The following is a 14,172-nucleotide window of genomic DNA, read 5'->3' as shown; positions in this document are numbered from 1 at the left end:
TGAAGAAATCAAGAAAGTATGCATCTGTACGCAGATGTAGTTGGAATAAGGAATGTGTCCTGCTTTGGATTGTATTTTGGGCACTGGAGTGAAAAATGCTGTCAGTAGATGAATGAAAGAAAAGATTACTTGCTTAGTTCTCAGGGACACAGGGAGAATAATGTTTTTCTGAACAAGAATGTGTCATTGCTACGATAGGTGGCTGTGTCATGCCGTATTAAGGTAGAACAAGGTAATTATATTGAAACTAGTTTGTCTTTTTCGAAGCTCATTCTTCCAGTGTTCAGCTGTGAGCAGGACAAATTCATCGTTTTCTGCTGAACTGAAGTCACTTTTAAAGTAAGAGCAGACTGTTGTGAAAAGTTAATAATGGGAAATTTTGGAATTCTTCATGACAGTTTCTACTTCTGTTCACAGTACAGATAGGTACTTTTCAAAGGGAGATAGGTTACTGCCTTAGCAGAGTTCATCAGTTTTAGAGGTATAGTGAAGCTGCTGAATGTTGGGTTTTTTTTTAAGCTCTATCTGCTGCTGTAATTAAATATCTCCTTAATAACTGACGTAAATCCCTAGAGTGCTATAGAACATAATTACCACTATGATATTAGGATAAAGAAGTTGGAACTGCATTAGATGTTGACATTGAAAATAAAGCATGCCTTATTTTCTAATCAGTTGGGTTCCTGTGAGATAGTATGGTGCAAGATTTGTGGAGAAGCCAAAGCCTTGCATATGGACTTGGGGAGTGTGATTTCATGAGACACGTACCAAAGAGGCTTTTGAGAAGGAAAGATGGAAATATCTGTTTGGTAAATAAAAGTCTGTTTACTTGAGTTCCTCTTAACTTTTTCTTTGATTTGTGGTCTTATTGATAAAATATAAAAAGGTGTGCTGGGAAGATGTGACCTTCCTACTTGTGTACTGTTCCTTCTATTTTTAAGCATTTCAGAATAGAGTGAAACTATGCTACTAGGCTAGAGGTAAGAAGAGAGTGGAGCTTCTGCCTTTTCTGATGTGCATTAAACTTCATTGGAGGTGTGGGGGTGCGGAAAAAAAGGAGTAGAAAGGGTAGTAGAAGTGCTTAAAGCATTTGCAAGGTGCCAAAGGACTTAGTAACTTGATTTTAGTTTAATGGTAAAATCATATGATCAAACTTCCACACTTCACGTGGGTTTGAGGGCTCTTAAGACAAAAAGTGTGATAAATAAGAAGCAGGTATCAGATCCCTTGTTAGTTTTAAGGGATTGGGTGGAGAATGTCTTGAGTTGAGTGTTTGGGAGCATGCTTTTGGGTAGGATGGACTAACAAGTTAGGATGGAAAATATATTCACTGATAGCTATGTGTGAAAGGAATCAGCAGAATGATAGAGAATGGGTGTGTGTGAGGTTATAATTTAGGCAGTAGTTGTCTGATTCTTCTAAATAAGCGGAATAACAAGTGGAAAAATGTTCCTAGACAGCGGTTTGACAAAAGAGGAATCTGTGGACCTGGTCAGCAATTGAAGAAAAATTGGAAAACCATTGTTGATATTTTACCTATCACGTCTGAATATTTCTTCTGAAATCTTGGGAAAAATGTCTGAGACAAGAAAGGAGATGAAAGCTCAAGGAGAAGAAAGAGCAACATGTGAGGAGCCAACGTTAAAGCTGAATGGATGCAGCTGAGCGTCCCTGTCCTGGTGTTTGTTACTGTTTGCGATGGCTTGAACGTGCTGAGAGAAGACAAAAGCCTAGCTGTAGCTATACAGTGTCTGGTCCTGTGCTGGAATAGAAGATCTTAAGTTGATTGATGTAGAAGCTGTTTGCAGCGTTTGAGGCATGATAAATGACTTAGGTTTAACAAAAGCCAGCGTTCAGTAGTAGTTCTCAAGTCGGCTTATTGTACTGTGTGTGTTCGGAATGTTGGTTCTTTTGTACCACAGCTGTGACATACAAGTATTTGCAAAGCAAGCATTAAACTATGCGGGTTTGGTTTTCTTGGTGTGTGGTTTTTTAGGGTGTGAAAACAAGGATATCTAATGTTAGTGCTTATCTTATGTATGAATGATACAATTTAAAATGACATTTTCAGTGCAGCTACTCTGTAGCTGCCAAATGCAAATACAAATGACCACATTACTATTTATGCTTAGAAACCTAGGCAGACTGCATAACCTGTGTAGTAAAAATGAGTGGAAAATCTGAACAGGATGAAAAGGAGACTGAGTATGCCAAAAGATGATAATGTTTGTTCAAAGAGATGTGTTAAACAATTTCTTCACGTGGTGAGGCCAGTACAAATACTGTTTGCAGTCCTGAGGATTTTTGTGCCTGTTGCCAAAACTGTGAGTGTAGATGAAGCTGTCGATTTTTTCCATGAGCTATGATTATATGGTGTGTTCTCCATACTAAACAGGTGTAAACCACCAAATTGCTCTACAGTATACGTGATTGATTATGTCAGTTTCTAGTGGAGTAACAACTTATTCTTGAATATGCAGAGTACGTTTGTTAGAATTAATTCAGAATAATTTCTTTGAAAATGAAGTCTGCTGTGTTTGAGAAACTTGTTAATACGCAGGCTCCCTTCCCCCCCAGATTTTCAAGTGGCTGTAAATCTCAGATATAAATCATTTGGCACAAAACCTTGATTATGAAACAAGTTCTTATAATCTTGTTTGCTACCTGAGTTTAAAGCAATTTCTTGTTTCTCTGGCTTCCTCTGTTCGGTATTTCAATGATTTTTTTTCAGTTCTGTCTTAATTCTGAACATTTTGAAAGCATGATTAACAATTCTGCGTGAAATAATGAAATTATTAAATATCTACTATTACTCTACAACCCATACTTTAAGTCATAATCTTACTTATTTGGCAGTAATACTTGCTTACATTTTTACTTTCAGTTTAGAACTTAGGTGATATGTGAGATCTAAGCAATTCTTCAGTGATACTGGAATAAACTCATTGATACATTTTTTTATAGTACTTATGGTTTAGTAAGCTATGATCTGTTACTTTATTCGTATTGCAGCAATTTAAATGTTGTTTTAACAGAACTAGAAATTAAGTATAAGGTCTTGTTAAATATACTGTTCTGTTAAACAAGAGAGCTTATCAAATGAAGTTCAAGTTCAGTGAAATTAACCTGAGCAAAATCATATGTTTTAGCAACCTTGTTTATATATATTCGACTTTATTTTGTAACTAAGTATAACATCTGTGGGAGTATATAATACGGATGTAAGTGGCAGAAACGGTATTTAGAAGATTGCTTAGAACATTCCCTAGTGATGTGATTGATGTCCATGAACTTTTCATTTATTTGCAATGAAGAAATAAGATATAATTATGTTTTTAATATATATATATATATATATATTTATTTATTTATATTTATATTTTACGATCGTATTTGTTTAGGTGTATAAGGATGACCCAGCTCACTGATTCATCATGCTGGAGGATTGTTGCTAGAACTATTTACTAGTTTCCTGTCACATTGTGTGCTCAATAACTGCTTACTCATACTATCAGGTTTACTCTTGCTCAGATGCACCATTTCATTTCCAAATGCTGTAGTTAAATGAGCAAATATTATTATATGGCTGCATGGTTTTCTTTGTGTTTTTCTTCACTGTTAGGTAGATTTATCTGCCACTCTCTTTTATCTTTTCTGCCTTTATCTTTTTCCCCTTTTACCTCTCCTTTTTCCTCTTCTTTTTTTTTTTTTTTTTCTAGAAGCTGGACTATAATAAATATTTAAACAAGCATTGTATACTTTTAAAACTGAACAGTTTTGTAAGCTTTCAGGAGCTTGCAGATAATTTTTACTTAAATAGTTGAATTTCATAAATAGGACTGAGTAGGCAGCAAATTTGCAGTCATGAAGAAAGCGTTTAAGATATCTGCTGCATTAAAAAATAAGTAGATTTATTTAATCTTAGGGTAATACTCATTGAGAAAGGAGGAAAATGGCAGTGAGATTTGGGAGAAATTAAAAAGAAAAGATTGTCATGATAGATTATAAACTGTTACTGTATTTAATACATAATATACGTTTTTCCCCCCACAGAAATTAGCAGAGTACGGAAAGACATGTATAACGACACATTAAATGGTAGTACGGAGAAGAGAAGTGCAGAATTACCAGATGCTGTGGGACCTATTGTACAGTTACAAGAGAAACTATATGTGCCTGTAAAAGAATATCCAGATGTAAGTATATCTTTTCAGTCCCTAAATTATTTCTTGATCCTTGTGGTCGTCTCTAAATGTAAATTTCCTGTGGTGCCACCCTTGGATCACTCTGAATTGCTTTTGACAAGGTACTTCTTAGGAAAGCTGTGTATGTAATGCTTGTTGACGTGATACGTAAAGGTGAGTATTTGGGGATTGTGTGGATTATAATTTAACCATATCGAATATCTGAATTAACTTGTTCATTCAGTACTCAGTTCTGTTAAAGTGTGTATTGAGTTCTGTGGAGGAAAAGTAGTTCTTGGACAGTGTGCTTTCAACTTAGTATTACTCTAAAAGTCAGTAGTTTACCTAGACACACCTAGACGCCTCTTAGAACTGGTACTGCTGTTTGTCCCATCCCTATGTAACCAGTTCTTTTGCATTTTTTTAATTTTCCCTTAAGCAAAGTTTCTTACATGTGTTCAACTGTTAGAGTTTCCATTGGGTCAGCTGTTCTGTAGTATGTGTAGCATTTTGAAGGGGAATGGTTTCATTTTACTAGAAATATTTAGAACTCTCTGGTCTAAATATTTCTTCAAACAAACAGATTGGAAAATAGTCCTGTCAAAATCTACCCTGTCCGTTTTCTTTAAACATTGTCAGGAGATTGTTACTTCCCCCTGGTACGGGAGTTGAAGTAGGGGAATGTAGGGTTTAAATGAGGCATTTGCATACTGAAGTTATGTAAAAGTGGAAGAAAGCACAGAACAGCAAGTAATGGATGCGACACTTGTGGTATTTCTGTGACTTTCCTTTGTGTTGTTACTAAATTCCAACTCTTAAAATTATTATTTTAATGCTGCTTAGAATATTCAGGTCTTTAAGTAAAACCTCATTAAAAGCTTAAGTGCAAGTCACTGTTCACAACTGAATGTTCAGACAAGGGTCTTCACAAAGTTGTTTAATGCTTCTGAATTGAAATACCTGTTTAAAGAATTTTCACTGACAGTAAGAACATCTTTCTTCCTTTTCCTTTCTTTATTCCTCCAAATTAAGTATATTCATATACATATCTATCTCCCTATACGTGTACATATACATATGGTTATCTATGCCAAATAATACTAATTCTGTGAAAACTATATGGAATTCTAGATCTTTGAGTGGGAGTGTGTAATACAATTGTTCTGTAAAATTAACTTTTTTAGATATGTGTACAAGTTTTAGAGTTATATTAGTTAATAGCTTTTTAAAAAATAGCTCATTGAAATATTTTCATTTTATAATTGTACAGTGCATCATTTGTGAATAGCCATACCTTAACTATCATTTGTAGTTTTTACAGAACTTTGTGCTTGATCTACTAGAATCTGAGGTAGAAGGAGTTGCATTGATGATTAAGCTTTTCTAGTAGAAATCAAGAGTGCAGTAGCTCAGTGCTCTTTTGATAGTTAATTATCAAACATATTGTAAATAAACGGGGAAGAGGTTGTCTGTAGTACTGATAGAACACTTGTGTAACTTTGGCTGTAGGATTTCCTGACTCTAGCTACTACTACCTCGTTATTTGCCTTCAGAAAAATGCCTTTGAAGTGATTGCTAAATGATTTTATTAAGCTCTTGGAAATTCAGAAGTTGTGTATGTATGACCTGCAGTATAAAGGTAGTTTCACATTATCTGGTAAGAACCAAAGTTTAATAGAAGTGGGAGTGGGATTTCTGTCACTACTCTTTGTCTTGTCACTAACAAATCCTTAAGGTAGCTCAAACATACTTGTCTGATATTTATGAGCTTGTTTGTGACTGTCTAATTTATACCAGGAAAAGAACAGTAAGTTTGAGCTAACTTAATCCTGTGCTTGAAGAAAGCGCAATACAGTTTGTTCAGACGAGTGCTGCTTATTTCAGTCATGGTAGCATCAGTTTAGTAGAAATTGCCACCACCCATGACAGGTATTATGTTAGATTATTGCTTTAGCTGGGTAGGAGACGAATGTGTTTTTCTGGATAGGTTCTGAGTGTTGTACTCTGCAATTCATACTTAAACAGGAAGCCAGTTCTAGGATTTTCTTGTGCTCTTCTTGCCTGCCTGGTGTCTGTCTGTATTTGTTCCTGGCTCAGAATGAGGATATGCACATCCTTGAGAATTAGTTAAGAGCTACAATATGTCAGTGCATATGAGAACAGCTCTTAAACCCTTTCTAGAAGTTAGGAGTGCAATACCTTGCATAATGTTCAGGCTAGTACTGTGTTCAGAAAGTCTATAGAGTGCTGTGATTCTAACTTGTCTCAAACAACATGAAATTTACCCGTAAAGATAATCTCACTGATAGCAATTGCTATTACCACAGCACTACATTCAACCTTTTATTTGTATTTAGCTAGGCATATATATACATGCATTTTGTTTCGATACTACTATTTAGCTGTTCTTGGAGTACATAGACAGAAAAGCGATATATAAGATTGAAATATGTAACTAACATGCATATAAAATCCTCTTCTGTCTCTTAATGTATATATGATTTTTGAGTGCATATTGAATATCTTTCATTCTTGGTTTGATTCTAAGAATGAAGTTAATGTAAGGTTAGAATTTACAAAATTAATTTTCATCTGAAACAGCCAATAGTTTTTAAATGTGGGCTGTGTAGTCTGCACTTCTGTGCTAGTATTTGAAGGACATGAAAAGTCTTACTAAATTTCCAATTTACTTTTGCATGTCATCTTGAGTTTTTCATGATGTAATCAGAATCAAGTTGCGTAACTATTGAGTGATCTGCAGGCAGACTCATTTTTTTTCAGTGCACACTACAGTAACATCATGATGTTATATATGTATTTCTTCTTTCTTGTGACCTTGAAAGATGTTTGATATTTATGGAAATATTCATCTCAAAACTTAGATTTTGGCCTTTTTTTTCCTTTTTTTTTCTCGGAGGCATTTGTGTGCTCCAGAAGTGTCAGACAAATTATTTAGAATGAAGAATAGGTTCTGGTAGTTGTACGTAATTTGCACTTTGGTTAAAATTATGTTCTTTCTACAATTAAATATTTGTATCATCATTTAACGTTTTGGTGGTCTGGTTTAAAAGTACTTCCAGTTGAAGGAAAGACAAGTTTCATCACGGTTTCTAAGAGTATATCTGGAAATATCTTAAATTAGAGCTCGTAGGAAACAGAAGAATGGAGTGTATGCTGTTGTTAGTAGGTGAATAGTTAATACTGTCTTCAGCATTTCTTATGCTTCAGATGAATTATTTCTTTGGTTTAATTTCCCTTTAAGACTAAATTTTGATACCAATTTAAACAGTTTTTGGAATTAGTACCTACAAATATTGAACTGAATAAATGTTTTTCTTCTATAATCATGGGTTTATTATTAATAAATGCCCTGTTAGCTCTGATTAATGTGAAATTCTCTGTTGGAACTCTTCTGTGCCTCTTCAGTATAACTGTAAGAACTCAATAATTATCGCATCTGAAGTAGCATGTCCTTTGAGTATACTGAAGCTCAGAGGCCAGGAGTGATAAACAGCTTGTGCATACTTTCTGACCATTTTAGTTAAAACTGTTTAATTAGTACAGCAGAGCAATGAACACAGGGATTCATTTTACTATGGGGAACTTACTGACAAAACATTTAAATCCTTTTTCAATTTGGTAATATCAGAGCTTAATAGTATCCCTAATATGGATTAGGAAAATGATAACGTCCTCTTTATTTATTGTTCTAATTCTTTTATTTAAGCTCTTAATTCCCTAATGATCAGGGAAGGAAACTAAAAAAACTAGCCTTGTTTACCCTTGCGGTAGTAAGGAAAGAGGGAATATAACTCTTCTTGGTAAATAAATTTAGTCTGCAGAGTAATCATCAGGGCTTGAGGAATATTTGAGAAAATGCCATCTGCTGATGTAACTACCAATATACTTGAAGGAACTAAAATAGTTTGCTTACTAATGAGATACATGGTGCAATGCTCTACTAAAAGTATTAAGTTTAAAAATCAGATACAAGTTTGAGGTTGAACATCAGACGTTTATGAGGTTTTAGACTCTCTAGTTGCAAGTAATAGAGAAATAGATTCATTGAGAAAGATCACCCTTGTTTGCTTGTTAACAAAATGGAAATCTACAAGCCTTATTCTCCTAATGGATTGATGTTTCCGTTACTTACAATTTAATTCACCCTTTGAAAGATAACGGTCTTTTAAGTCCTGGTTTATACTTTACTGTTAGGGTATTTTCTAGCACCCTGCTTGAAACATGACATACATCATCATTTGGTTCAGACATAAGCCTTTGAAATCTCCAAAACGTATTTTTGCTTCTAAGATACCTTGATGATTTAAAAACAAACAAAAAAAAAAAAAAGAAAAGAAAAGAAAAAAACAACCGTAACCCTCTTGCGTGGTCTCAGATGGTAATATTCCAGGCATAGCATCGGTTCACCAGTGCCAATAAGCTTAGTCCATCCCTCATCCTTCTGGTAGTTTCCTTCTCATATTCCAACAGTTCAAACATTGAGTACAATTACATTTGACAAGAGTTTACATAGTAATTTAGCTGCTAGTTTTACTTTATCCTTTCAGGATTTTATTAACTTTTAAACAGATTTATTAGGGTACATGTTTGTTGTGATGATTCTTATATTAAGAAATCTTCAAATAAACATTATAGGATTAAACTTACAGAAATATCCAGCATGTGTATGACATTTGTGCAAAGTAGCAGATTGTTATTTTTCTAGTTTAGTTATGTCATGATGTTGTGATGTGGAATATCAATAACAAAAATCATATAACCATGACAAGTCATTATTCAATTCCAGTTCACAAGAGTGAGAGTCCTCTGATCTATACACTAACAGTTATTGCTAGACATTGGGTGCCTTCTGTATACCAGAAACAGAAGTGGGGTGGACCAAGTACCTCAGGAGGATAGTAAGCTAGAAAATGACTCCAGACAGTATGTACGACCTACTGACTGCTTTTCAGTGAATGAAATAATAGTTTTAAATGTTTAGATTAGAGAGTTGGTTAAATTAATCTTATTTGGGATGCTTAATGTTGGCAGTTGCAAAGAATGTTTCAAACTGAACTTTTAAAAGAGCAACTTAAGACCCAGTCGTCAACATTGGTCATGCTTGTTTTAGCTTGCACAGTGCCTTTCATTATGGCTGGTCTCTCAATTGTAATTGTCTCTGCAGAGTTAGGCTTTCAGTGGGCAATTTATTTGATCAGAGCTGTCATCTTAATACCCTCTTTTGTTTGAATGTTCTAGAATTCTGTGCTTTATGTGCATAAATATCTTTATTTCATGGACTGCAAAAATATCTGGGTGCATGGCTCCAAGTGGTCATGTACTACTGCCTTTAACTTGTTTTGTTAGTTTGTGTATGCTTCCTATACTTGATTTCTCTCTGTATTTCCACATATTTTGTGTAGTATCTCTGCAAGACTAAAAATATACAGGGGTTGTGTGCAAATAGAGTTGTGTTCAAGCACAATGAAAGTTAGATTGTGGGGCAGAAGCTTGTGGAATACACTGTTTTTAATTGGATTTTGTTCAATCTGTTCTTTCAAATATTTGTTAGAGTAGAAAAAGGTTTTATACAGAGGGGAGGAGGTTCTTCAGAATGATATTGGCTTGCTGTTGTGAGTGGTCAGGTATAGTTGAGTACACTGTAGAACTTGCTGGTAGATTTTTTGGGAACTAATGGCTTGTGTGCTTAAACTAGGATTGGAGAAGAGTTTTTTCACAAGAGTTTAAGATAGAGATATGTTTAAAATACATTTGTTAGTTCAGAAATTATTCCTGAGGCAGCTTAGTCAGTAGTAGGTTCTCTAAGTTCTAATACTTATTTCTATAATAAATTGGTCCAAAAGTCTTCAAAGTGCATGTTAATTCCAAAAGAAAAAAAAAGTAATTTAAACAAGAATGTGAACTTAATTTTTTAAGGAGGTAGAATATTTTAAAGTGCATTTCATTTGTCAAGGCAAATTCTTAGTGCAGTGTTACATTTACAGTATTTACTTCTTGCAACAAGTTTTTTTTTTTTCTATGCATTTGTACCTTATACTGTTAGGTTAGTTGGTTTATTTCCATGATTATTCTTGAGAGGAAAATTCCAGCTTGAAAAGTAAAGTTTCTATTTAAATTTATATTTTATTCTTTAGTTTGTTCCTTATCTTCGGAACTGTTACTTCCTTATCTTAGTTTTGAACATTTGAGTTTATAGTAGAAGACAAATGCTACCTCAGTAGATATGCCTGCATAGCAGATTCTGTTTGGTGTATATATATACTCAGTGTGTTTAATTAGTCTTTGCTGTTTTTTAAAGCTATTAAGAGCAGTAGTTGGACTTGGTTGTTTCATTACAATTACTTAGGCAAAATAATTATGCACAACTCTTAAGCTGTTAGGGTGTGTTTTTCCTCATTAAGAAGAGTGTTTCTGTGGAGGCTCTGATTTATTCTGAAACTTGCTGACCTTAATTGAAACTGTGTATTATTTTCCTTAAAATATTGTGTGTTAAAAATAATTCTGGTTGACATATCCTCCCTTCTCTTTTTGCACCTTACCTCCATTTGTGTTGTCTCTTGTTCTAGAACATTATATACCCCAAAGCCACCTATCTTCCAGGAAGGCTTCTTGTTGTGTATGTTTGTCCACCCAACCTTGAGGTTTTTAAGTTGCTTTGGTTACTTGATGGTTCCCCCTCCTGCCGTCAAAGGCTTATGTTTCTTTATAGGTCTGACATATGCTTGAGAAGTATACTTCAGATGTGATTTTTAAGCATTTGGAACACACTGACCTGAAAAAATTAAAGTTTGTCCCAAGCATAAACTTTATGAGAGCGTTACCTTGTTAGTGTTAGAGAGATTGCTTGTTCTGGGAAGATTGGTGGAATTGGCTGAAAATTGTCTTAAATATGTTGCAGTTTCTCAGGATATATCTATTTTTTTCCACATCCAAATGCATGTGATCTCAAAAAGTAAATGCTTCATGAAATAGCTCTGGCTTGCTGCTACAGATTTTAAATCATGATTACTGCTAGTGACAAATCAGTCTCCATTTAATATCTTCAGTACTGACAATAAGAAATATATTAGCATATCAAACTTCCAGATCTTATGTTTTAACATACATATTTTTTAATTTTACTGTTTGAATTGACTATATTTGATCACGTATTTTAATTGAAGATCACTTGCATTAAAAAGAAAGCAGGAAACTACTGTCACCAAACACAAACACTGAAACAAAGTTCGTTGGACTTTGTTCTGTTTCAACTTTTGAAGTTGGGCCAAAAAAGGATTTTAATTTTTTTCCTCCCTTCCACAAGTGCTAATTGTTGTCTTTGAAACCTGGAAGGCTTGTTAGCCTTTCTGAAGGATTTCCTGTTTCTTCAAGGTAATAGTGGATGCACAAGTAGGATTGAGATCTGGAAATCTAGCTTTCTGTCATATATAGGGCTGGAGATGCAAGCTACTGCTAACAGGGAAATTAGCATTTTTTTCTCTGCTGGAAATGGGAAGTAGATCTTATTTTGATGCAGTGAAAATGAGTTACATTGGTCTACTTTGATGGACAGAGTGTAATGCCTGTTTGTCTCCTTCCTTTTAAAAGCTCCTGGGTAAAAAGCAGAAGCTAGTTAAAAATGAATCTTGAATAAATTTCAAGTTGTTAATATACTGCTTCTTTGTTAGCAGAAAATCGTTAGGATAATGGTTTCAATATTATTTGATATGTAAATGATATGTAAATGTGCTGTTGTAGCGGCAGTGCTGGCATTACCTGCTCTGCACTGCTTGTTGCTGGCTGAAGTACATGATTCTATGATGTAGATATGATGAGACCTGTATCTATACATGTTCCTGACCAGTTGGGCTTTCTAAGGCATTACAGGCCCCTTTTGGTTAGAGCAGAGTTGAAGTTTGATGCTACCATATAGTTAGCAGAAGTTAGTTATTTTGAGGAAGAACTTAGAAGTGCTAAAGGAGATGTTCAGAGGTCCGTAATTAGGAATATGTTGTGCATTTCTGATGTGCTTTGCACCTTGACTTAAATTTTGCACAGTTACAGATTGTAGGAGCTGCAGATGTACACCGTGTACTTCAGTAACAGCCTTTCCAGAAGCTGAATGGAACTGTTCAATTTATGATTTGAAATATGGTCAACAGCAAGAAACTTTTCTGTGTACTATTTGTAGGAGAGCAAATAAACATAAAAAGCTACTAGACTTGTTTGTTTTATTAATGGTTAAAGTGTAGCACTTGATGTCTTGTAGCAGTTAAACAAAGACTAGTAACTATATAACCCAACTGGCTTTTAGTTTTGAGAGGAGGCTTGCTTTTATAGATATTTTAATGAAATTTGAAGTTACTTTGTCAAATAGTATTTTCATGGCATGAAACTCTGGACACAAAGTATGTTTATGTTTAGGAAGGTTAAATAATTTGCCACTCTGAATAATTTACCATTCTGACATGTCATAAAATTCCTAAGTTTTTGAAAAAAATAATACTGTAAGTCTGTCATCGTCTTGGTTGTTCTACTGCTTGGTGTGCTGCTTAACCATTTTCATTTTATTTTATTGGGAGAGTGTTATTTTTGAAGAAAAATATGGTAATTACTATTTATATAATACAACCTCAAGCTTTTCTGATTTGGAAGCATGTAATCTGTGTTTCCACTTGCCTCTCAAAGTGACAAACGTATTTTTGAAACTTAGAATTATAAAACAAAATAATTTAACATAAACTGTACTGTGTGAATTGATGTAAAACTTTACATCTAAAATTCTAGTATTTGGTAAGATGAAACGAAGTGGTTTCTGAGACTCTTTCCTTAAGCTTAACCTCAGAACATGTTTCTGCTTTGTCAGGTCTTCTTTCTGAGGGGAGGGTGGAAGACTGCATTTATTTTCATAATTAAAAGCGAAAAAAAAATAATGGAGATAGGTGGGGAATGGTGTCCCCTAAGTGTAAGAATTTCCATTTCTGCAAAGTATTTGTAGTAACAGTATCACCATCTGCAATGGTGCTGCAATTTAAACATATCTTCTCACTTCTAATTACTGAGAATAGGAAGCGGTGTACAGCAAAATTGCCAACTTAAGTGCCTTGGGTAATGTCACATGTAGTCACATCTAATTAAAAGGTGTTATTATGGAAATGAGTTGTTGGACTGTATATCCTAAGGATCCTTTGTTATTGGAATCTGAGTTTAATGATGTAGACTGTGAGACTTGGAGGGCACTGCTGGATCTTAAAATTAGGTTTTGGAGACCAACTTACCCAGAGCACAACTTGTTAATTCTCTGGATAAATGTGTCACAATTCCCAAGTAGAGCATGGAATTGAACAATTTTTACTCATCTCCTGGTGTTATTGAAACTGATGACTTCTCGCTGTTCTGAAAACCTCATCTTAGTGAATGGGATGAAACAGATTATTCACTATCTTGCTTAAGCATGCCTACTATTAGATTGTTCACGGGATCTGGTTTCCTGAAAGGCTTTCTGTTAACAATCTTTCAATTACTGTTTAAAGGATTTTATGACTACTTAAAGGAGGGAACTACTGAACTACACTGTGGGCCTTTAAATCATTGCAAATGGGCCTCTAATGATAACAGAGATTTCTATTTTAAAACCATGAAATTGTTAATTTGTCTATCTTTACAGCTTTTTCACTTATGTTGATAATTCTAAGCAATTTAAAATCCAATTATTTCCAAAATATGACTAATTAGATTAGTGTTTTTTACACGAACAGAACATGTAGCATAAAATACATTCTGAGGGATATTATTTTGCACTCTCTTGAAATGAAAGTGAAAATACCCTATTAAGGTTATTATTAAACTAGTGGCATGAAGAGAAGGGTTAATATTTAAAATAATCTTAAATGTAAAGCAGATGTGACTAGTGCACAGTTTGTATTGGTATGTATGGAAAGCATTGAGAAAATAGAAGCAAAACATATAGTACAGACAAATACAGTAC

At 34.2% G+C, this 14,172-nt stretch overlaps 1 protein-coding gene across 7 annotated transcripts in view; it reads left to right on the top strand.

Moving 5' to 3' along the window:
* The window catches only part of QKI (QKI, KH domain containing RNA binding), a 138,923-nt gene that overhangs the window by 31,197 nt on the left and 93,554 nt on the right, over positions 1-14,172 (top strand). For all 7 annotated transcript variants that reach the window (XM_065731299.1, XM_065731274.1, XM_065731264.1 and 4 more), the window contains exon 2: positions 4,054-4,196. In XM_065731299.1, coding sequence (XP_065587371.1) covers positions 4,054-4,196 — 143 coding nt within the window. The remainder of the gene's footprint in view (positions 1-4,053; positions 4,197-14,172) is intronic.

Source organism: Cyrtonyx montezumae, unplaced genomic scaffold, assembly GCF_038088225.1.
Source record: "Cyrtonyx montezumae isolate F1298 unplaced genomic scaffold, pur_monq_1.0 scaffold_0, whole genome shotgun sequence".
Taxonomy (NCBI): Eukaryota; Metazoa; Chordata; class Aves; order Galliformes; family Odontophoridae; genus Cyrtonyx; species Cyrtonyx montezumae.
Note: the sequence above shows the minus strand (reverse complement) of the source record. Positions and strands in the feature narration are given on the sequence as shown.